At 45.3% G+C, this 24,405-nt stretch overlaps 1 protein-coding gene across 10 annotated transcripts in view; it reads left to right on the top strand.

Moving 5' to 3' along the window:
• Grip163 (gamma-tubulin complex component 6) overlaps positions 1 to 24,405 on the top strand; it is a 521,720-nt gene that overhangs the window by 382,187 nt on the left and 115,128 nt on the right. For 8 of the 10 annotated variants that reach the window (XR_011514995.1, XR_011514994.1, XM_070539799.1 and 5 more), the window contains 4 exons: positions 132 to 206; positions 14,854 to 14,995; positions 16,139 to 16,295; positions 23,714 to 23,751. Coding sequence is in view for 8 of the 10 variants with exons in the window: in XM_070539799.1 (XP_070395900.1) it covers positions 132 to 206; positions 14,854 to 14,995; positions 16,139 to 16,295; positions 23,714 to 23,751 (412 nt within the window). In the remaining 2 variants the exon portion in view is untranslated. The remainder of the gene's footprint in view (positions 1 to 131; positions 207 to 14,853; positions 14,996 to 16,138; positions 16,296 to 23,713; positions 23,752 to 24,405) is intronic. The other 2 variants (XM_070539801.1, XM_070539802.1) reach the window with 1 other exon arrangement.

Below are 24,405 nucleotides of genomic sequence, written 5' to 3'. Positions count from 1 at the left end.
GATATATGTTATAGTTATCCTTATCTGAGAAGAGTTCGTCATTGATTATGTCAGGTTATGCAACAAAACCTAGCAGCTAGTTAACATGAGTTCCACTTCGTGCAAATGAGGTTTGTTGCGTTTTTCTGCAGGACGCACCTAGCACATATGTGGACCGGGTTGTCCCAAACACCGGTAACATCGTGTTCATGCCCGTCCCCACACAGGTCAGCATCTTTCCTGCAGCTGTATCCGTAGAAGAAGCAGTCTGGCACCCGAACAAAGAAGAAATCGCAGCCGCGAAATTCAGCCATCCTTGCTGCAGAGGGTTGTTGTCTGCTACTGCACCTGAGCATACTGTTGGAAGCGCCCACTAGGTGGCTATCGGTGGCGCCTCTATAGGCGGTGCACTATGGGTATAGCCGCTCGTCCCGTGAAAACGACGGCGTACACAGTTTCTTATTCTGGTACCAGCAAATGTCTGCCCGGGTTGTCACATGCTCCATTCACAGCTATCGCTGCCAAACCTATTGCAATAGGCTACCTGTTTTATAGCGCATGGTGTGTAGTGCCATTGGTAGCGTACTGCATGCTTTTAATAGGCGATAATCCAAACGCACTGCCTTTCCCTGCTGCAGGTGGCGCTATGTGCGCATCACGTTTCGCTTCAGTGTCATCCTGCATTGCCCACCAGCTCGATTTTGTTTAGGTTTCTCGTTGCCTTCTTAAAACAACACGCAGACACATCTCAGGCTGAGGCTGCCGGAGCACCACCAGATCGACCCTCGTCGGCGTCCGTCCCGTGCCACCACAAGGATCCCCGTGATGCTTCACATTGCGTAGATGTCAACAATAGTTGAATCTGCCGAATTTTCTTTCTTTTTTTTTTTTAGGATCATACATTCTCTCGGTTAGCAATCTTTTCTCATGATTTTTTTCCAAAACGCATGAGCGAGGTTCTACTGTATATAGCAGTGCAAGGTAGATGGATATGTTTTGAGGAAGAGAAGAAAAAAAATACAGGAGACGTATGCAAAAATGCTAGAATGAAAACCATGTATAGAATATCTGACTAAAGGCAAACTGCAACGAAATTTCACTTGGGCTAAATTGAATATAGATGTCTAGCGTATACTCTCAAAGTAGTCTTGGCAAAGCCGCAGGGCTGGCAATTGCCTAATTTTTGTTATTAGCAGCTATGAAATAACACCTATGCAAACAATGCGTATGCGCCTGGTGATAAAGCAGTAGTGATGTGGATATGGCGAATATTGAATAACCGTATGCAACTATTGATATCTCAGCTGTTCCATGTTACATATAGGCAGCCGGACGCATTGCTCGCTCATCATTTGTGAGTTGACGGGTGACGGGCATGCATTCTCTTTGTTGCGCTCGTAATTTGAACTGATGCAAAAATGGCAATGCATTGTGTGGCCATTGGATGCTCGAATACATACTCGAACACAAGCAATATGGCTGTGCAGTACAGAACGCTGAGTAGAGAGAGACCATACACATCTTTCCTGTCCCAGCTTTCAGAGCGAAAACGTGCACGAAGGCGCATCAAGCAAGTGAAATGGGACCAGCTTGTGCACATAAAGCATATGTAAACTGCTGTTCATGAAGCTCCACAAGCTACATTTCAACAGCAGTCACTTACCCATCAATATTTGCTTAGAAAATGCTTTCTAGGGGTGACTATAAGTACCATATGCTGCAATAACACACGAAAACCAAAGGTAACAATCCAAGGTAAGCTGTATTCAAGGCCGATATTCTCGAACGATCATTTCCAGTACTGCATCTTGTTCCAGATATTTCGTGCATCTCTCCATCGGACGCATCGAAGTAGACAAACGAAATCCTTTCTGACACAGCGCCAGAAACGAGAAGGAACCGTATGCTGCATTTGTCATGAAGTAGAAGGTGATGCGGCAGTCATGGTGTAGATGCAGCAGCGACCCATGCAGAAATGCAATGCCATAGAGTGAAATAGACAAAGCTTTATTGCAGCCACAGTGCAGCCTGTCTGGCCATGAGTTTGCGCACACTTAGAACCTAGTCCCTCAAGCCCAGCCATGCCAAGGCTCAGCTACTTATCATTCTACAGGTGCCGGTAGTTGTCTGATCGGGCAAAGAGTTTGGCCCTTCTAGCGTGCCAGGCAGCGGCCGGTGAAGTTGGATATGCCATGCCGGAGACGCTAAGATCACTAAAATTTTTACCTGCGCTTTAAACGTGACCCACAGCAGCGTGGCGATCAGTTGTTCCTGCAGCGCTAGCGGACAATTGCGCAGCAAGTGACTGCTTTTTTGTTTGTTGAAGACGCAAACACAACACGCTCGCTTCAGTCAGCCTGAACACCATGCTGCTGTTCAGCCAAGGCAGCGCACGATACATCCTGTTCCAGCTGCTCCAGCGTGCTATAGGATATGTTCTCTTCCTGGGCCAGCCACACTAGACTGTGGAGCATCCAATTTTCGTTTATGTAGCATAACTGTGCCACACATGCATCACATCCGCGTTAAGCTGGACTATACCACACCTATAGCTTGGCCACCCCAGTGTGCTCTTCTTCGAGAGGAAGAAGAATGCATCGAGGCCCTGCTGTTAAATGCAGACCACCAGATAGAGAAAACGGCTGAACTCGGTTGGCATTAAAGGAACATTACGGGCTCACAACGGCATAGTCACAGCACACGAAGCAGCGAATAAGTATACTAACTCTGTGGCTAGCACACGTGCGGGACTTGGTCACTTATCCACGTAAACGGAATACAAGCAATGGAAGCAGACAGTACGGGTGCTAGTTCCCCATGTTCTTCACTGTATGTCACTTTCGCCAGGTGATGATGGCAGCATTTTTTTCAGTTTCGGTATGAAAAACATAGATTTTTGCAAGCGCTTTGTGACACATTTACCTGTATTTCAAGCGTAAGATTTTGTACAGAGGCTACTGCATGTCTAAATTATCTGAAACGGTGCTTTTTACGCAGTGAAAAGATTTGTTGCAGTTGGGCTTTAACTTAGCCAGGCTAGGTGACTATTTGTCACCGCACTGTTTCAAAGGAGGGTGACAATAAATCACCGTCATCATCATAAAACTCATGTAACATTAAGAACACCACGCGAAATGCAAGTGAAGGACAATGCATCTGCGTTGACTGTCGTGAGATGCGCTTTGCTGCTGTACATATACATCTTCATAGAAGCACGAGAGAGAAGCCCAATTGCCACACGATGGGTTTCTCAGTGTTCACATGTGCCTGTGTGCAATGCATTTCGGATGCCACCCCAAGATTTGTGGCAGTGGTACAAGATGGCGAAGAGTATTCAAAGGGAAGCATGAAAGAGAAGTCCTGCTGTAGTACATGCCTCATACATCTTGAAGGGGCAGCGCAAGTCTTTGTCGTCTTGTGCTGGCCCTTCAAGGTGTTCAACCAGTACCAACTTGCTCAAATGTTGATTCTTCTGCCTCATACGTAATTTGGTTCGACAGTGGCAATACATTGTTTGGCTATATTGATTCAAAGCTAACGCATTACCGTCGACAGTCATCATGAATGGATTCTGCCATAATTTTTTTTCTTGACTGTGCCGGAGACATTTTTTACTTTTCCTGCTAGCAAAAACATCCTGATGACTCGAGATGAAATGGCTCTAAAGAAATATTGCACAAATCTTACAGATGGAGCGCCACGTTCAGGCTACGACCTACTCAAGTTTTTAAGGGACTGAGCATATAGGGCCACAACTCGGTGCAACACAAGAGAAGGTCTTGGAAGGTCGCAGACACAAGTCTTAGACCTTAAGCTACTGCAACTGCAAGCAGCATGCAGGGCTGAATGATGGGCTATTCGGACAAATAGCTTTGTCAATTGAATGACATACAACCACATTGATGCTATCACCCACAGACATACACGGCAGCTACACAAGGAGTGATGGGCCTCACTTTGGGCATCCCTTAAATCTGATCAACATGAGTAAAAGGTATAGCGAGCTTTCACTCTTTACCATCTGTGCTGTCTAACAAAAAAGCCGCTGGCCACACTGGCCATATATTTGCATGTTCGCTTGTACATGCTCGCAGAACAGTTTGCAGACTGTTTTTTTTTTTTGCAAACTGTTCTGCAAGTATGTCAGCACTAACCTGCAAGTGTAGACTGTTAGCAGAAATTACTGCTTCCGCATGAGTCCCCCTGTGTGGCAGCAATGGACAGTGCATCGGATGATGTCATTACTGCATCAGAGCTAGATGCACGCTCATGGTGTGCAAGCGGCACTTATCACAGGAGCCAGGGTGTTTACCAACCGAGAAAACCAGGAATTCTCAGGGATTTTGCGTAGTCTGGAAAAAGTCAGGGAAAACTCAGGGAATTTGGGCCTCTATCAGGGAAAATTAGTGGCAATTTTATTGAAAGGGTCAAAAGTCGCGGTAATGCTGGCTCGAGTAGCAGACAGGAATCGTAATGAATCGTCTTTGACGCCCTATCGTTGGCAGGAGCAGTTGGCAGTGTACAGTCAACGAGCGACTTTCCGGATTCCCTATAATTTGGACGGCTTCGCGGCACCACCTCGTACCCCATAGTGTCAATGTATCAGAACGTGTGAAATTTCCGACGCAAGAACTCTTTGCCGTCCAATTTTCCGGACGTTTTGCCGCGACCGCAGGTCCGAAACGGCATTAATCAAAGGCACCACCGCTGCCGTCTTGATTACTTCGCCGCCTCGAACCAGCACTCTCGCAAGCAGATCCGCTGGCGCCTGTTGCCACCACTGCGGCAACGCTAGGCCTAGCTGCTTCGACGTTCGCTATGAAGCTTCTTGCCAGTGGGTGCCGAACTTTTTATTGAAAGAATTCGCTGCTGTCAGCAATGGCATGGACTCCACCTTTGTGGTCCTCGCGATTGGCTTAGAAACCTGGAAAACACGGTGCGTTGCATAATGCCAGTTCGTGAAAGTCAGCTTCGCCTCTGTACAGAAATGTTACTCGGTAAAGCTTATGGAAGAGTATTGCAGTGAAGCATAACAAGCGTGGGAAGGGGCTATTGCCACGGAATACAGTATGTATATCTTAATTATGCACGCGGGCGCCCGGCATTTCCTGTCACAGTACGAGCACAGGTATGCCTAATATGTGTACCGACAGGCCTTCAGAGCGTTTTCGAACGTGCCTGTGGTGGTTTGAGCCCCTAAGGGCAGTAAATGACACGCATTTATTTTTTTCCAACTGGCCGATTTTTCGGACGTTTTCGCGGCCCCTAGGGAGCTCGAAAAATCGGTCGTGGACTGTGCAACTGATCAAGATGCTTCAAATGGTCCTTGGGGCGAACGAGTGGCAGAAGGCAGACAAGAACAGAAGTGACCTACGCATTGAGGAATAAACGAGAAAGGAAGCTTGTCACCGCCGAAAGAGCTTGAGCTCAAAAAGTAAAGTTTTGGCTGATGCCGAGATGCAGGTGTCCCTCATCCAAACCAAAATACACTCTTTGAAGCAGTGCAACACAACACTCGGGCGTCGTGCGCGCGCTGAGAGTATGTCAGGACTGTTGAGGTTGACTTTCGAGCTGTTGAGAGAGAATCTCAATTGTGACAGAGTTCAGGCCTCATCCCACTGAGGTTGCTGTCAGTTGATAGAAATAGCACATATTAGAAAATATTTGCCTTTGTATGCATCTCCTTTTTATTCATATTTGATAATGTTTGACCCTATTTGCAATTGTTTTCGAAGACACTTTATTTGCTGTGCATTTTACTAACCCCTGCCTTCTATTCTCTTTTTGAATAACATCAACACTGCTCCTTAGTATTCAAATTGGATTAAGTTGCTTTTTTTTTTTCATGTGCTTACTAGAGAGTGACAGCATCAGGCGATATGGTTTCGGCCCGTGTTGATATAAAACATAGTTCTGCATCACTCAGGGAAATTTGCAATGGCACTCAGGGAAAACCTGGAAAACTCAGGGAATTTGGAAATGTCAACTTGGTAGACACCCTGGGAGCATGGTGACGTAATCTACCAGCGAACTGCTTCTTGAGCTGTTTAATAGGGTGTGGGTAACTGGAATGTTACAGGAGGAGTGGCGCTCAGCAGTGATCACTTAGATATTTAAACCGGGTAAATCGGCACTTGAGATCTCCTACTGTCTCATCACACTAACCTCAGCAGCATGTTAGCTTTTCGACCCTGTCATGTTGCGACGGCTCGAGGGTCAGACCACCGAATTCTTCACAGAGCAACAGTTCGGATTCTGAATGATGCACTGCATGACTGATGCGATAGAAGATGTATTGTTTCTCAAGCATGCTTGTGCGAGGAGATTAGTGTGTTGCCTGGCGCTTCTTGACATTTACTGAGCATTTGACAACATCAATCCTGTGCCAATACTTAGAGCACTTGATGAGGCCAACATCATCAGGTGTCTGCATTGCACTCATAGAGGGCTTCCTGCACATCTGTGCTGTACAGGTTCGTATAAACTAGTAACTGTTGGCACCATGCTTGGTTGCAGCAGGGGTCCTTTGTAACAGCATCTTGTCGCGCATACTCTTCAATATGGCAATTGCACCGCTCCCCGAAAGCCTGCCCAGGGGAAGGCATAGGTACACGGTCTTTCCTCGGTGCACATTCGGCCGCCTGCAGCTTGAAGGCGCACACCTGCCATGACGCTGACACGTAAAATGCGTGAGGCTCAAGATAGACCATTGCATCAACTTTATCCCGACAGCAATGAAGCTGTGGGCCTGAGCACTGTGGTCAGTCGCTGCCATTGAGAAGCTGATGGCTGCTTGCAGCTTGTGGTCCTGTGGTTCTGCAATGCCTTAGCTTTGGGGCCCTCATGCATGCACTCCGGCTTGTCATGCTTCAGAAGACTTCTGTATTCAGAAATGCATCTTAACTTGAAGCCCACGCTTGACTTTATTTAAATGACACCTGTCCTGAACGCACCAAAGGAAATGCAATGAGCATCTTGGGCACGTTCACATGATTCATTTATATCAAGTCCAGCATGGAATTCGCGTTAGGATGCATTTTTTGAATACAGGGGTTAGTCACACTATAGACTAAGAAATATTGTAATGAACATCTTGAAGGGGCAGCGCAAAAAGACGATGACAGAAGGCAGGAACACACAGGACAACGCTGTCCTGTGTGTTCCTGCCTTCTGTCATCGTCTTTTTGCGCTGCCCCTTCAAGATGTTCAACCAGTACCAACTCGCCCAAATGTCGATCCTTCTACAGTCATTGTAATACCTAACCACAAAGTTTGTAGGCATTTCCAAGGCATGTAAAAGTGTACTCGAGTGCATGGAGCATAGATGACCATGATGGAGGTTGTGTTAGGCTGAGCATAGGACAGCACACCCTGTAAAATCATATACTGTTTCAGTAACATAAATTATTAAGTCAAAAGCTTTTGATGGCTCATAGGACCAAAAATTCTGTCTGGTGTTATGGCAACAAAATTCATAGGGAGTTAAGGCCCCTGACCTATGATGGGAGCTGAACCCACGACCTTCGGTATTAATTAGGGCAAATTAGGTAATCAATTTCTTTACAAGAAAGCATTTAGCCAATGCTAAAGAGTGTCAGCATGACTTGTGGTGTTAATTATTGTAATGTTAATTAGGACAAAGTTAATTAAGATAAAGTTAATTAAGGCACTCATATTCACGACCTTTGGTGAGAGTTGAACCTTTGACCTTTGGTGGGAGTCAAACCCACTTGGTGATATGGGTGAACTTGCCATATTTCCAAGTAAGAGTCCAGTTTACATCGTGAAGGCCGAGAGTCGAACCCACGACCTTTGATGTTAATTATTGTGAAGTTAATTAATCTTTTGGTGCAGCAACAGATTGAAGATGCTTGCAATTTGCCTCATGCCCAGTGGGATATTCTGTTCTCTCTAAAAGAACTGCAGTAGGCTCTCTCGAAGACATGCCAAAGAACAGCGACTGGTCCTGACAATATCTCTTATTGCACCTTGAAAAACCTTGGCCCAACAGGCAGGTCCACTCTCCTACACGTCTTCAACAAGATGTGGGAGGAAGCACGTGTTCCTGCAAGTTGGAGGATCGCTAACGTGGTCCCATTGCTAAAACCTGGCAAAACGCTACTGTCTCTTGACTCATTCCGTCCTGTTAGTTTAACCAGCTGTGTTTCAAAGGTGATGGAAAAATTGATCGATATTAGACTGCAATAGTGGATAGAATCCATCAGTTGTCTACCAGATCAAATGGCTGGTTTCAGAAAACATAGATGTACAATGGACTGCATCTTTGACTTGGTAACGTTTGTTGACCACGAGCTCAGTTATGGAAACATTGCCGTTGCTGTGTTTATTGATGCTAAGAAGGCCTTTGACTCTGTCAGTCACCTTCATGTTCTACTTGGACTCTCAGCTCTCGGACTGTATGGACGGCTTCTCAAATGGATTGCTAACTTCTTGAAAGACAGAAAGATATATATATAAATACAAATGACAGACAAAGCGATGCATACACCATAAACAAAGGAGTACCACAAGCCACTTCTCTTCAATGCAGCAATAGTAGGTTTACCAGCAGTACTTCCAGCAGACATAAACATATCTATGTATGTTGGTGACATTTGTATATGGACATCGAACAAGTCTCTAGAAATTGTCAAGCGTCGACTGCAGGAAGCCTTGAACACAATCGGTGATTATTTAAGAGAGTGGGGCATGTAGATATCTTATGCCAAATCAGCAGTTTTGCCTTGCACAAGAAAAAAGGTGAGAAATTTTGGTCTTTCAACAGACGGCCATGAGATCAAGCTGGTTGGGAAACATTGTTTTCTCACCTTGATTTTAGACCACCAGCTTCAATGGACTCATCATTTGACCGCCCTGGAGGACCAAATTAGTTGTGTGATAAATGTTTTCTCCAGAATGGCAGGCACGAAGTGGAGTAGAACAACTGCATCCCTGCTTCATGTGCTGACAGACAAGTGCTCAGCACTTGTCTGTCAGAGAATTGCTTACTCCGCCCCTGTATTGTACAAATTATCTGCGACGTCCCTCCACCGACTACAGCTGTTGCAGGCTCAAAGTTCACAAGTGTGCCTAGGAGTCCTGCCAGCTACATCCATTCACCTCACTATTGCAGAAGCGTGGGAACCACATTTAACCATAATTCGCAGCCTGGAAATATGCTGACATCTCCTCAGAATTTCTACCCAGCATTCTGCGCACCCACTTATCTCTCTGATAGAGAACCGTCCGGGTGCACAGGTACACGCCATGTTTCAGGAGAATAAATTGTGACTTCCACAAACGGCTTTTTGGCACTCATACCTCTGCTACCTACCATGGCTTCTGCAGGTGCCGAAAATAGAAACGTCAATCGATGGGCTTAAAAATAAAAGTGATATTTTCACACTAGCAGTGAAACAATTAGAGTTACATCCCCTATTTGACAAGTACCAGGAATCTACTCACGACTGCATGGACAGTTCTGTAATCAAAGAAAGTGCGTCTGCAGCTTATGTTACTCAGGTAGTCAGGCTCTCGTCAACCAGGGCAGGGAGACTCATCCTAGACGAGGCCCGCATGGCTCCAAGAATACTTAATGAATGAAAAATCGCCTTATCCAGGGAGGCACGGGCAACCTTTGTGGTCAGCCCATTCCCTCGGAATATGCACCCGCAATACAATGTAGGGAGGCGAAAAGCCTGAGCACGGGCGATTTTACAGAAGGCCAGCGAGAATCAAGATTCGACTGTCTTTGTCGATGCGGCTCAGTACGGCAACTCTAGCACGTTCGCGGTGGCAATCATTGACGGCAAAGGGGAATTGTGCTCCTCGGCCTTGATTAGGTTAGCTACGAGCGGAGTCGCAGAACAGGTACCCTTGCACCCTTGTGGGCAGCTCTACATTGGTCAAACTGAGCATTGTGTTAATGACCGTTTAAGGGAACATGCGCAAAAACTGAAGAAAAAAGAGGATAAGGGCGCACATTTAGTGGCTCATGTTACCGCGTGTGGTTGCGACGCTCTATTTTCTGCGACAACTATTCTTGGCAGCAGCGGCAACGTGTCTTCCAGGCTCGCTCTTGAGGCCTTCTTTATCACAAAGAATAGAGATAGATGTGTGAGGGAGCCTTCCATCACATTACTGGATGCCAAATTTAACTTCTTGCGCAACCGCCTTTGATGTGCATGTACCGGCTTCTCTTCTACTTGGTAGGCGCATGCATGACAAGAGGATATATATATATGCACTATCCTTCCTTCCATTAAACAGTTGTGAGTAGCGCTTGTCCTTGTCTGTCTTCCTTGTGTCCGTGGTTTTATTTGCGCTAAGCTACTACTTCAAATAGGTTTCCATAGCCCTGGCCATGACCGACCCCTCGCGCACCAACGTTTTCACCGACTCACAAGCGGCCATCAAAGGTTCCGAATCGGCTAACCTAGCCCGAGAGGCTGCCTCCATTCTGGAAAAGAGAACAAACCTTGGCACTCACTTCATCACTATATTTCCCGCCCACATGGGTGCGGACGTTCATCAGAACATGCCCAACCTCAACGAGCTTGCCCATGACCGTGCGCAAGATCTAACGCGCGGCGGCGGCATGGAGGCCTTATGGGGACAGGATGAAATCCAGCAGAACGATTCGCTCCTTACTTTTCACGAGATAACATCTCACTATCGGCTTAGTAGAAGGGCCTATCCTCTGCCTCACCCGAAGTTAGACAGGTCTCAGTCAGTTTCACTTAGAATGCTCCAGATGGGCTCATTCCCCTCGCTGGGCTTTCTCAGCCGTATCTACACAGACATCGATTCAAGCTGTCCAGACTGTAATCAGATTTATTGTTCGTTAGCGCACATGCTCTGGCAATGCCCCGCATTACCTAACGGCCCTCTGTCCAGTGAAGCCAACTGGGAAGAGGCACTCCGGAGCCCATTGCTCCAGACACAACTAGAGGCAATCCAGAGGGCCCGAGAAAGGGCGGAACATCACGGTATTCCTGCCCCGACTTGGACGCGGCCAGCGGCTTCCACGGGTCCTCGATAGGGCCCCCCCGCTGAAGCTCCTCAGGATCAAATAAAGTTCATTGTCTGTCTATCTGTCTGCAGCTTATGTTACACCATCCTTACAGGTAGAGTCCGCTTGTTGACTAGGATGCACGTCGTCAGCAACAATAGCGGAATTAGTGGCAATTCCCAAGCGACTTATTTTATCAAAACATATGAGACAACAACAAAGTGGGTAATTTGCACGGACTCCTTATCGGCTTTAGCATGCCTTGAAGATATTAAATGACAGCCAACCACATGCACTAATAACATACACAGTACTGAACAGTCTAACCCAGGCTAATGAAAGGAAACATGAAGTAATATTACGGTGGGTCCCAGGACTTGCTGGTATAGCAGGCAACGAATTAATGGACTCGTTGGCAAATCGGCCCATAAGGATGCAGAAATTCAACTCCTCCCTTTATCACCATTGGACATGAAACGTATATTGAGAGTACTAAAGAAGGACTTGTGTATGTCAACCTGGTTTAATAAAAATATTAAGGAATCAATTCTTTATGAAATGGACCCTCAACTCAAATACCAGCTGGATGTAGAGCTTTCGAAAAGTACCAAAACGCTAATTCATCGAGTGCATCTTGGGACAGCATACACAAAACATTTCCTATATCATATAAAACGGGCTCGTTCCCCGGCTTGCTCCTGTGGCCACGGCGATGAGGAAGTTCCCCATCTACTTCTTGAATGCCTCATATATGCGATGCAAAGATGGCAGCTAGAACAAGAGCTACGCTCCTTTGATTCTCACCGGCCTTTCTCACTATCTAAACTGCTGGGCCCATGCCCATCGAAAATAGCACAGCGAAAAGCATTGAACGCACTTCAACATCTTTATGAAGGAATAGGCATCCTTAACAAGTACTAGATATTTCTCTAAATAATCACATGATGTTACTATAACTTGCTTCTGTTATTTGTAATTATTAGTGCTTGTAAATTACGTGTTATAACTTTCTTTTGTATCCTGTGCGTGCATTATTTTAACTCTGTGCAATTCCTCATCTGTCTATATGCTCATCGCAGTCTACATCACGGCTGTGTGTGTGTTTGTGACTTTGTTTACAGCCTCATTGTGGTGCAACTTGCATTTGAACTTTATACTGTTATGTTCTTGCGTGTTTATATAGGACTGTGTGCTGTGGATTTCTGACTCTATGACGCAATTTCTTTTCATTTTCTTACATATTTTTTTTATATTGTTGTTTCTGCTATGAGAAAAGAAGTAGTCCTCACTATTATAAGGTGACTACGTCTCTTTTTTTTACTTTCATTTCAGTAACCAAAAGAATGCACTCGAACCTATAGCATGGAGATATGGGCGAACCGGCCGTATCTCCAAGTTCGATTTGAATTGACATTGTGAAGGTCAAGAGTCGAACCCGCTACCTTTGGTGTTAATCAAGGTGACATGAATTAAGGCACAGTTAACTAAAATATAGTTCATTAAGGCACTCGAACCTACGACCTTTGGTGGAAGTCGAACCTACTTCAAGATATAGGCGAACCGGCCATATCTACAAGTTGAATTTCAATTGACATTGAGAAGACGAAGAGTCTCAACCCACGACCTTTGGTGGGAGTCGAGCCCATGACCTCTGTTACTAATTAAGGTAGAGCTTATTAAGGCACTCGAACCCACACCTTTTGTAGGAGAAAACAAGTAATAGGAAGTAAAAACACATTAGAATGAAAATGTCAAGTAATGTAATGAGTGTCTCGTGAGCATGCAGGCTTTTGCCTTCATCCTCATTGGCATATGCTAAAGTGACTGTCAACTTTTTCTGTAGTGAATGGTCCTTATCGCCCAAAGGGCCTACTTAGTTTACTGTATAACCTTGCATCTTACATCCATAATTTTTTTTTTTTTTTTTTGACACAAGCTCTTTAGTTGCATATGTCCTCACTCGTAGCAAGGTGATTCATTGGCCATGGCATTTTGCTGCAAGCCATAGGCTCCATTCTCGGCTGAGGCACTCTGATGGCTCCACTACTTGGGTGCATGCCCATTAGAATCAGAATCAGAATCAGAATCGGTTTTATTTTCCTCAAGGAAAGGAAAAATGGACCCCAGACAAAAAGCTGCTCATTGAGCAGCTTGACGAGGCCTGAGGCCCTACAGGCAGTGGCAACAGCGGCAAAACAGCAGTGTATGTTGCACTAGAAGAAGAAAAAAAAGCAACTTGAGAAACAAAAAAAACGAACGAAAAAGAAAAAAAGGAACTGTGCGCACCAAGCTGTGACGAATGAGAACAAAAAATATTTACATATATATACACCAATAACAAACCAATATTGTACACTGACATGTTATATTCACACGTACACACGCAAAAACCCGTAGAAGTGGCGCGCATACGCCCCATATATATACATATATGTACACCTACATATACACGCGTACATGGCATATATACACACACCATTCAAGTGCACACATGCATAACTTCGAGTAAAATATTTTATGAAGAATGAGCTGTTATAAAAACGGGGAGCGAGAAAAAAAAAATGAAATTGGACAATGTCTGCAAAATCATTCCACACTAGTCCACACAAAAGAACGCAAAATGCCGAATGTAAACTGCATGATATAAATATATTGCCGATTAAGCTATACTGTACAAAAAGTATTCAATTAAAGCATGTTTATTTATTGCGGGGCCATCAATTAAGGTTGTATTATTGTTCAGGGTGTAAGGTATTATATACTTTAACATTTATTGACCATAATTCGTTCGAGTTTTGGGAAGACACCACTTTTCTAATTGTCGAGTGTTGGCTGCCGGTACACGTTCCTTGAGCGTTGATATTCTGATAAGGAAATTAGTACGAAACGTGGTTTTAGCGGTGAATAAATTAATTAGCGGTGGAATTAACTCCAGAAAGTCTATCACAACCTGTCTGGTGCTCTGGCACATTAATTTCACTTGATTCATATGTCTGTATCTGTTGTTCATATGACTGTATCTACAAGTGGGGTCCACTGGAAGCAGTGAGCCTATGTCCTCACTTAGGCTCACTGCTTCCAGTGGACCCCACTTGTAGATACAGTCAGGTTCACTCGGGAGCACATAGACTCTGCCTTTCCTGTGCTCTTTGGTCTCAGAGACATTTGGAGTCGCACATGGTTCAGGCTTGCTCAAACAAGTTCTAATTTACTGCACATCACTTGCAGCAGTTTGCAGAGGCTTACCTTGAAATGGGAATGGCTAAATGTGATATTCTTATCTCTCTTGATTTGGTTTTAGTGCTGTGCCACATTCGAACCTGCCAACTTTTGTGATTTTATTGTGAAATGCCCGATTTTTAGCGCTGATTTGTGATTGTCGTATTGACACAAATATTTTACAATTTATCATTGCATATTGTTTAAGCAAACAAATTTGCTAAGTGCTTTTCTGATGACCTGATTTTTCGGACCCATTAATTATACAGGCATACCTGTGTGGCAGCGACATCAACTGATAAAACCATCACATAATGGAAACTGAATCTTTAACAGCTGTTACGTGAATTATTCCATTCATCAACTTCATAAACACTTCAGCTTGTCAGAGGCAGAGACCATTGTTGCTGCGACAATATATAGCAGAAATCCTGTTCACGGCATCCCTAGAGAACAGTGTCTGCGAATCTTTAATAAACAGTATACATGTTGAATAATCAAATAATTTTTGGTATTCTTCAATGAATTTGAGTAGTTTTTGCTTTCTGCTACAGTGTGTTTTTAATTCTAAGGTTGGTAGGTCTGTACATGAGCATACAAAGGCAGCACTGAGCCATGTTCTCAAGCAGAGATCTGCTGTGCAGGATGAAGCTGCTGAATCGGGTGTGTGTGTCCTACCTTGTGATTGAGCTGCGGCTTTATGACCACCTGGAGGCACTCGCCAACTATTTCTGCTTTCAAGATGGCGAGTTTGGACAAGCACTGTGTGACGCCATATGCCACAAGGTGTGCATTTGAATGTATCCTAAGGACGATATTGAATACTTCCTTGCTGGGTTGTCGTGAACATTGTAACTGTGGTTGGTTCTTAAAATGTTTGCATTAGTGAAACTTGTTGGATATCTACATTGCACTTTGCCCTTTATACATCAGTCAGCAGCTTTGTGGGCACACTTCACATTAATCAAACAAGCACTTGAGTTAATGTGTGCAACTCCAAAGTAATCTTGCACTGCCCTGCAGTTTCAGTCATCCTTGCATGTACTTAGTGACACTTGCAAGAGAAACTGAGATGAAGGCAACATATACAGACTTGCCAGCATCATTTTCAAAAGTGAACATGCTGGGCTCAATTCAGTTGTGTTCACCGAGAAGCTGGGAGTAGATGGGAGCTTCTGCGGCAACAGCAGCCAAATGTAGTCATAGCGACAAACACTGTGTGGAGTTTAATGCCAGCATAGTAATGGAGACAGCAGACGTGTTTTTACAGGTGGTTTACATATTCCACTGTGGGCATAGTAATATTGTCATGCAGGTTAGTACATTGCTGCACCTCCAGTTAATACCTAGGTGAAAGTATAATTGCGAATTACCACAAATTTTGAACTTGTTTGAAGTAATAGACCTCAACAACTAATTTTACAGCCTGCATTATTAACTCAGCAAGTGTATAGACCAGGCTGGCCAAGAGAGTAGCTCAGACAAACACGATTTGGATATAAATGTCAATGTCACCTCAGCTTGAGCAAATGTGAAAACAGCAATATGGCCATCGAGTTGGACTTAATTAAATATTTTCAATACTGCAGTACGAGTTCTTACTACAAAGCAGTGAAATCACATTTCTCTCTTTGTGTTTGTACTGAAGTAGTCAACATTTTATTGGACAACAATGCGTCTTTTCTATTTACCTACACTCGTTACAGTGGCTTTGCGGTAAAGACAGCTTAGCATGACGCCACAATTCCCTGCTGCAGTGGACATGATCTAAGAATATACTATGTCTAAACTACATAGATGTGGGGCCTAAAATACGCTGACCAGTGTGTTAGCCCCCGGGCATCTCCAACGAGAGACGGCACAGCCGATGATCTAGTCGCATATGCAAAGAAGCACAATTGATTGAGCTTTGCTTTCCATCTCGTGTAGCTCAAGTCACCCATGCACTCACCAGCAGAATTTTTCAACCCAAGGACGCTCAACTGGATTCTCTCTCAAGCCTTGAGCTCATCTCTGCATGGAGAGAGTGCAGAGGCAGCAAACCTGAGCCTTGATGCATGCAGCATTCCTTTTGTCATCCCTCCCGGTAAGAGTCTTGCTTTCACAATCCAGAAATGTGGTTTCTTTTGAGGTCACAGTCCCAGTGACAACACTTGAAACAGTATGTAGTGCAACAGAGTGGTCATTTCAATAGCTTAGGCTGGTTCTCTTTTCTTCCACTCGCACTGCTCACTCTGTAATGGTAGACTTGGTACTCATGTATGCTTTGGTGAACACAATGGTAGCCATGCATTTCACCACTAGGCAATCTGAAACATATGGATGGCTGTTGAAAGAGCAACAACATTTTACTGGATAAACTATATTTTACTTGATTTCGGGCAGTTTTCTTTTTTTTCAATTGCTGTTCTGAACTTTTATGAGGTGAAACTATATTCATCATTGATAACCAACTTTATATCACTAAAAAGAGCTACCGTATTTTCTGGTGTATAAGTCGTGTGTTTTTTTCTGAATTTTTCATCTGTGCAGCTTGTAGAACACTGCGCGGCAAAAAACTCGTCAAAATCAGATTGGAGCTATGGCCACTCGAAGCACGCTGCGTTGGCTTCCTCTGGTAGCTGCTATGGGTTGTGTGGTCGCTATGGAGATGCTGGCTTCATCTCATGATTGAGTTGCCAAACGCCGTGTGAGAAGGATGGAGCAGCAATGCGAGCCGACCGACTCTGAAGTCGTCACAGCTGCAGATCGCTTTCAAGATACAGTGTGTGCTGCTGTGCAAACTACGTAGTTGCCACCAGAGTACAAGCCACCCCTCCCTCGCCCACTGCCTTGCCGCTTTAGTCCCTTGTGAGCGATTTGATTACCATTGCACGCTTTCACTCGCACATACAGCATCTGGCACACAGGGACAATGTTATCGCCCTTGGACTTTATACGCAACATTGCAATGACCACGATGCAGAAACACACCTGGAGGGTCCATATTGTTATGGAAGGATAAAAGAAGAGAGAGAGAAAAAAGAAGATTGCGAGACGCTGGCCGCTACGTGTTGTTACTAGTCAACCATTTTAACCCCATTGACTCTGCTTGTATATACAATGTAAATACAGTCTTATACTCGCAACATCCCCGTAACACATTGCTGGGAGACGCGGGGTACCACGGCTGGAAACAGAGCTCCACAGTGGACGTCGCATCACCATCCTCACCGTGAATGACGGTGAGCACTTGGGATCAACGTCGTTGCAGCCTCCAACATCACCATCGCCCGCTACGTCGCTGTCCCCTTCGGTTATGGTTGTGCAACCCAAGGATCCTGGAACTTTCAGCGGGACCGATGGTGCTGACGTCGAAGAGTGGGTGGCTATGTACGAATGCGTGAGTGAAATCAACAGATGGGACCCTATGCTAATGCTAGCTAACCTGTTGTTCTACCTAAGAGGCACGGCAAAGGTGTGGTACGAAAACCACGAACAGGAGCTAACCAGCTGGGACCAATGCAAAGTTAACAGAGTTGTTTGGCAAACCAGCCAGCCATAAAATTGCTGCAAAGCAGGAACTGGCCTCTCGTGCCCAATCCCCCACAGAGTCCTATGTTTCATATATCCAGGACGTGCTAGCGCTTTGTCGTAAAGCCGATCACGACATGACAGAAGCTGAGAAGGCAGGGCATGTGCTCAAAGAAATTGCTGACGAAGCCTTTAATCTGCTCATGTGCAAAAGCTGCTCTACACTTGATGCTATCATCAAAGAGTGCCGACAATTCGAGCAGGCCGAAAGCCGACGCGTCCTGCACCCATTCACCAGACTTCCCAATGCTGCCGCAATGTCGACGTGTGAAGATCAGCTTGCACAGCAGCATGTGTCGTCGTCAGAGCACGTAGTGCAGATCGTTCGATGTGAACTGGACGCGATGGCACCTGCAGCTTTCTGTTCGCGTAGCCCTGATGCTGGCCCTTATTCAGTTCCCCTCGTGCAAGCCATCGTTAGACAGGAACTTGAAAACTTTAGCCTACATTCTCTCTGTGCTGTCACCTACCCCAGAGCCAAATAACGCCCTTCTACTATTTTCACGCTTTTCTGTAGCTTTTGGCCGCACCCTTTCGGATAACTAAAATATGCAGCCCTTGGAGGTGGTGCTGCATTGCCCACTACTGCAACAAATCCTCTGTCTTTGCCCACAAAGAGAAGTGTAATTGACGCTAAAATAGATGGCTTACCTATCCAAGCACTCGTCAGCACTTGAGCCCACGTATCTGTGATGAGTCCTAGCGTACGTAGACGTTTAAAGGTCTTCACCCCAGCAGCTGCCCGAGTGCTTCATGTGGCCGACGGCGGTGTGCTGGTTGTACTTGGAATGTGTACTGCGCACATAGGTATAGCCGGCCGGCCTACTTCTGTTCTCTTTGCTGTGATCGACAACTGCCCTCACGATATTATCCTTGGATTGGACTTCTTATCCCATCATTCCGCTCTCATTGACTGCGCAACCGGTGTTCTTCAGTTGGAACTGCCTCAAGTCGCCAATGCTCCAGGCACCGCTCCACCGCACTTGTGTTCTCTTCAAGATGTGCGTCTGTCACCTGAGGCAGTCACTTATGTCGCTTTGACCGCACAGCCACAAATTCCCGACGTGAATATGCCCTTCGCCCCATCGTGGACATGCTTTTGAACCGGAACGTTGCTCTTCTGCATATGCTGGTGACGATTACCAATAACAGTGTCGTTCTTCCGCTTCTGAATCTCAGCCTGTGCCCTCAAGTGCTTCCAGCTGGCATGTTCTTGGCCAACGTTTCTAATACTTCCAAATTTGACATTGAAAGTCTGAATGCCGGGAGCGGTTTCTTAGCACCAATTGCAGGTCACAGCTCTGGTTCCCTAACAACGAAGATGATTGCACCTGACCTCACCTCTGCACAGGCCACGGACATACGTCTCCTCCTAGAATCGTACCTTGACATCTTTGATTTCAGCGACAAGCCTTTAGGACAAACATCTGTTGTTCGCCACCGTATCAACACTGGAGACACGAATCCTATTCGTTGGTGTGCCTATTGTGTATCGCATGCTGAACGTTGAGTCATCCAATCAGAAGTGGACAAAATGCTGCGCAAAGGGGGTCATCGAGCCCTCAGCCAGTCCATGGGCTTCGTTTCTCGTCTTTGTCAAAAAGGAAGATAGTACCTGGCGTTTTTGCGTCGATTATCGCCACTTAAACAAGATCCCGCGAAAAGACGTCTACCCACTACCACGCGTCGATGACGCCTTGGACTGCTTGCATGGAGCTAAATACTTCTCGTCCATCGATCTTCGATCCGGCTACTGGCAGATTACAGTTGATGAAATGGGCCATGAGAAGATGGCCTTCATCACGCCGGATGGCTTATATCAGTTCAAAGTCATGCCCTTTGGCCTATGCAATGCTCCTGTGACATTTGAACGTATGATGCTCTCTTCTGCGAGGCTACAAATGGACGACCTGTCTCTGTTACCTTGACGACGTTATTGTTTTTTCTCCCACGTTCGGCAGCCACCTTACCCGACTCGTTGCCATTCTTGCAGTCGTCCGAAAAGCAGGCCTCCAACTGAACTCCACGAAGTGTCAATTCAGGCGCCGTCAGATTACCATGTTAGGACACCTCATTGACACATCCAGTGTCCAACCAGATCCAGAAAAAGTTCACGCCATACGCAGTTTTCCTGTGCCACGTTCTGCTTCTTACATGCGTTGCTTTGTCAGCCTGTGTTCTTACTTTCGCCGTTTCGTCAATAACTTTGCCAATGTTGCTCGGCCTTTGACAGATCTCGGCCTTTGCTCAGGGCCTTTGACAGGGCCCTGAGCAAGCTCACGCGTTCGCCGCTCTTATCGGGTTTCTGACCAACGCTCCTATACTTGCCCACTTTGATCCATCTGCACTGACCGAAGTCTACACTGACGCAAGTGGCCACGGTATCTGCGCTGTTCTGGCCCAACAGCAGAATGGTACCGAGCGCGTGATAGCTTACGCCAGCCACCTCCTGTCACCTGCCGAGAGAAATTACTTCTTCACCGAGCGAAAGTGCTTGGCTTTAGTTTGGGTTGTCGCCAAGTTCCGGCCATATTTATACAGCCGCATGTTTCGGTCGTTACAGACCACCACACCCTTTGCTGGCCGTCTTCCTACTGGGACCCCACAGGATGGCTTGGTCGCTGGGCTTTGTGGCTCCAGGAATTTTCATTTGTTGTCAACTATAAGTCTGGACGTCTGCACAAGGACGCTGACTGCCTCTCGCATCACCCCGTGGATCCTCCTGATCCTGTTGTGCATGATCCGGTGACCTGCGTGATGGCTTTGACTGACATGACCGACATGCGCACTGGACAATGCGATGCATTCTTACAGTCCATCATCACCAGAGTGCAATCTGGCAGCACTGACGGCATGTGCCGCATGTCCGTGTTGCATGACGGCATCCTCTACCGCCGCAATATCAATCCTTACAGCCCTGAGTTGCTCCTTGTCCTTCCTCGTCATCTGCAAGCCGTCTTTCTCAAACAACTTCATGATGCACCAATGGCTGGACACCTTGGTGTTTTGCGTAATACGACCGTGCACAACGCCGGTTCTTTTGGCCAGGTCTCTACCGCTCTGTGCGGCGTTATGTCGCAACTCGCAAATTGCGTCAGCTCTGGAAGAAACCTCCCCTGCCACCTGCAGGCCGACTCCATCCAATTGAAGTTCCCTCTGAACCATTCTTTCACGTAGGCCTTGACCTGCTTGGCCCTTTTCTGATGACGACTAGAGGGAATAAGTGGATCGCTGTCGCTACTGATTACACGACACGCTATGCGATAAAAAAGGTTGCCGATTAGTTGCGCAACTGACGCCGCCGATTTTCTCCTTCACGATGTCATTCTCCAGCACGGTGCACCTCGACAGTTACTTCCAGACCGTGGCCACTCGTTTTTGTCTCGAGTTGTGGACGACCTCCTCTGCTCTTGTGCGACTGGGCACAAGCTGTCCACCGCCTACCACCCGCTAACAAATGGTCTTACGGAACATCTCAACCAAACACTCACAGAGATGCTGTCGATGTACATCTCCAACGATCACCGTGACTGGGAGCCACGCTGGCCTACATGACATTCTCGTATAACTCGTCCCAACATGACACCGCAGGATATTCACCCTTTTATCTTTTGTATGGTCACGACCCCACTTTACCCTTTGACACCATCCTACCTTCTTTGCCCCGTGCTGCAACTGAGTACGCTCGTGAAGTCATCAATCGTGCTCACATGGTGCGTCAAGTCGCCCAATCTCGCTTATTAGTGTCACAAGATCCGCAAAAGGAGCATTACAACTGGTGCCATTGTGATGTTCAGTTCGCCCTAGGTGCTTGGTGCTGCTTTGGTCACCATGTCATCGGGTCAACTTCTCCCAGAAGCGTCGCTACACAGGGCCTTATGAAGTGCTACGTCAAGTTAACGACGTCAATTACGAGATCACGCCGTTACAGTTATATCCATCCTCAAGTCCGCCGCCTGTTGATGTCATGCACGTTTCATGGCTGAAGCCATAGTTCGCTCGCAGTTCTTCACCTACCATGCACTGAGACGGCGCTTCACCACCCAAGGGTCCTGTTACAGAAGGATGAAAGAAGAGAGGGAAGAAGAAGATTGTGAGATGCTGGCTGTTACGTGTTGTTACTAGTCAGCCATTTTAAACCAACTGACTCTGCTTGTATATACATTGTAATTTCAGTTTTATACTCCCAACATCCCCGTAACATATCATTGCTATCATAATTCTATAGGAATGGCACCGATATGGGGGGGGGCTTGCACATGACCCCTGTTCACGAAGTGAAATGTGACTGAATTTTTTTAGATCGCTTTGTGAATGGACAGGTGCGTCTTATACACCAGTGCGACTTGTATATGTATTTTTTTTACTCATTTTTAGGGGAGTGTAACTTATATAAAGGTATAACTTGTAGGCTGGAAAATACGGTATATGGTATAACCATATGGTCCTTGTCAACATCGCCCAACGCATTCATAACATCAGGCATCAGCACCTAAACATGTCATTATAGTAGCTTTCAATTTGCAAAGGAAACTACAGGTTGAAAGATACATGGTCATGAAAGTTGCATCCATAACCAACCAATATTTCAAAGTTGAATTTTTCAGAGCCACCCAATTATTCATACTTGATAGCATAAAATGAGCACAGCACGGAAGAAGACACAGTTGGGACTGACTTGCAACAAGTCTTTTCCATGCTAATTTAATAACGTGAAATTAGCCCAAGCTTCCATGCACACTTGATTGCCGCACTGCAATGTGCTCCATATATGCAACTGTAGTGTGCACCATGGTGCAACTTGGTGGTTAACAATGGATTTGAATGGGAGGTACAGCTCGGCATATTGAGTTGTACTGTCATCGGGAAGTAAATACCGTCTCTAAATTTTTTTCACTTGTGTAAGCTTTGTTTCCCACAAGTGTTCAATTACTGGAAAGAAAGTTATTCTGCATATTGGGGAACAGCACAAAGATGGTACACAGCAAGAGTGTTATACAAGGTCTTTCAGAGAAAGCTTGCAAATTTTTCTTAAATTGTTCGAGGCAGATAGCACAATTCTAGTCCATGAGCTGGTCTACTCTTAAGAGGTGGATTTTACTTGAACAAAAAAATGTAAATGCATAATCTACTAATTATCAAAAATTCACTATTTCTTTAACTAATTATCTTATGGCACATAGCAATTTACAAAGTCTAGTGGGTGAGACTGAAAGGCATATCCACTTGAAAACACTTGTGTGGATGACGCCATTTACGAGATATGTGTAGTAAAACTTGCTATAAATGTGCACTGCCGTTCCACTTACTTCCTTAAGAAAACATCGTTTTATTCAATGATGCACAAAAGTAAGTGGAATGCCAATGCATTTCTCCCCAAAGTTTGGGAATTGTTATCTCGAAACTGGTGTCATCCTGAGAATTCATTCTAGGTGGATCTGCCTTGCGAGCTCCCCTGCTAGAATTTGTAAATTGCAATATATGCCACAAGATAATTAGTTTACAATGTAATTCGTAATTTTTTAATTAGTCTATATGCATTTTTTTGTCAATTTTTGATCATGCCATCTAGCAGACCAACTCATGGACTATAATTGTGCTATCTGCCACAGGCAATTTCTAAAAAAAATTTGAAATTAAACACCCAGAATGGTTCACTAGCCTTGCTAGTAGCTATAACCACTTTGTAAGTGTGAGCCCCTGTCTCACTTTGGAATGTTAAACTTCTTAGGGGGACCAGAAGAAGAGAGAGGGAACAATGAAAGACAGAGAGGTTAATCAGACGTGTTCGAAGCACTGCGTAAAGGATTAAAAAAAGTAGTTAAATGGGTTCACGCGCACAGTAAGAGACACAGGGTGTCTATAGGTGTCTTTGCAGGTCAAAAGAAGAGCTGTACGTTCCTGTTTTTCTTTCTTTTTCTGCTTAAACAGGCCAGAACATCATGAACTGCCTTTCAATGAGCTACAAGGTAAGCTTTGTGGGAGGCATGGGGGCTAAAATCACGATTATCACCAAAAATAGGCATTTTTAGATTTATGTTGTTTTAGATTTTTCCACTAATAAAAACACTTCTCAACAAGCTTCATTGCTATCTGCAGTAGTATAAAAAAGAAGGAAATTATCTTTTGTATGATGGTGGTACGCATTCACCAATGAAAACACTCAAGAATGCTGTTGTAAGAATGCGAGAGAAACTTAACGTTAAGGGAATGCCCTAATTCAGCAGAATTTCATTTTTTTCTTTTACGTTTAAAAAGAATGCTGCAGCATAACATGCAGAAAAAGTGACAGAAAAAATGGCACATTTTTTATTGTAGCAGGTCGATATTGAGTCGCAAACTGAATCTGAAACAAAAGAAAGAGACCTATTTTAATCATGGCTAGTTTGGATTTAACTGGTAAACTGATATAAGAGCTTAGATTTGTGGATTACAATCAATGAATACTTGGATTACATAGGCATGAAGCCCTGGCTGATGCTAGAAAACCCCGCAGGGGCATACGCGTCAGCAGGCAATTCGTGTGTTGCGACGCCATGTACCTGAGCACACAAGGGTTAGACCCTCCCGCGTGTAGCCATGCGCAGCTTAGCCATTTCTGGGGAAAGGAGGATTCTGGGGGT

This window comes from Dermacentor albipictus, chromosome 6 (genome assembly GCF_038994185.2).
Source record: "Dermacentor albipictus isolate Rhodes 1998 colony chromosome 6, USDA_Dalb.pri_finalv2, whole genome shotgun sequence".
NCBI lineage: Eukaryota > Metazoa > Arthropoda > Arachnida > Ixodida > Ixodidae > Dermacentor > Dermacentor albipictus.
The sequence above is the reverse complement of the archived record's forward strand: the minus strand, read 5'-3'. Positions and strand labels throughout refer to the sequence as shown.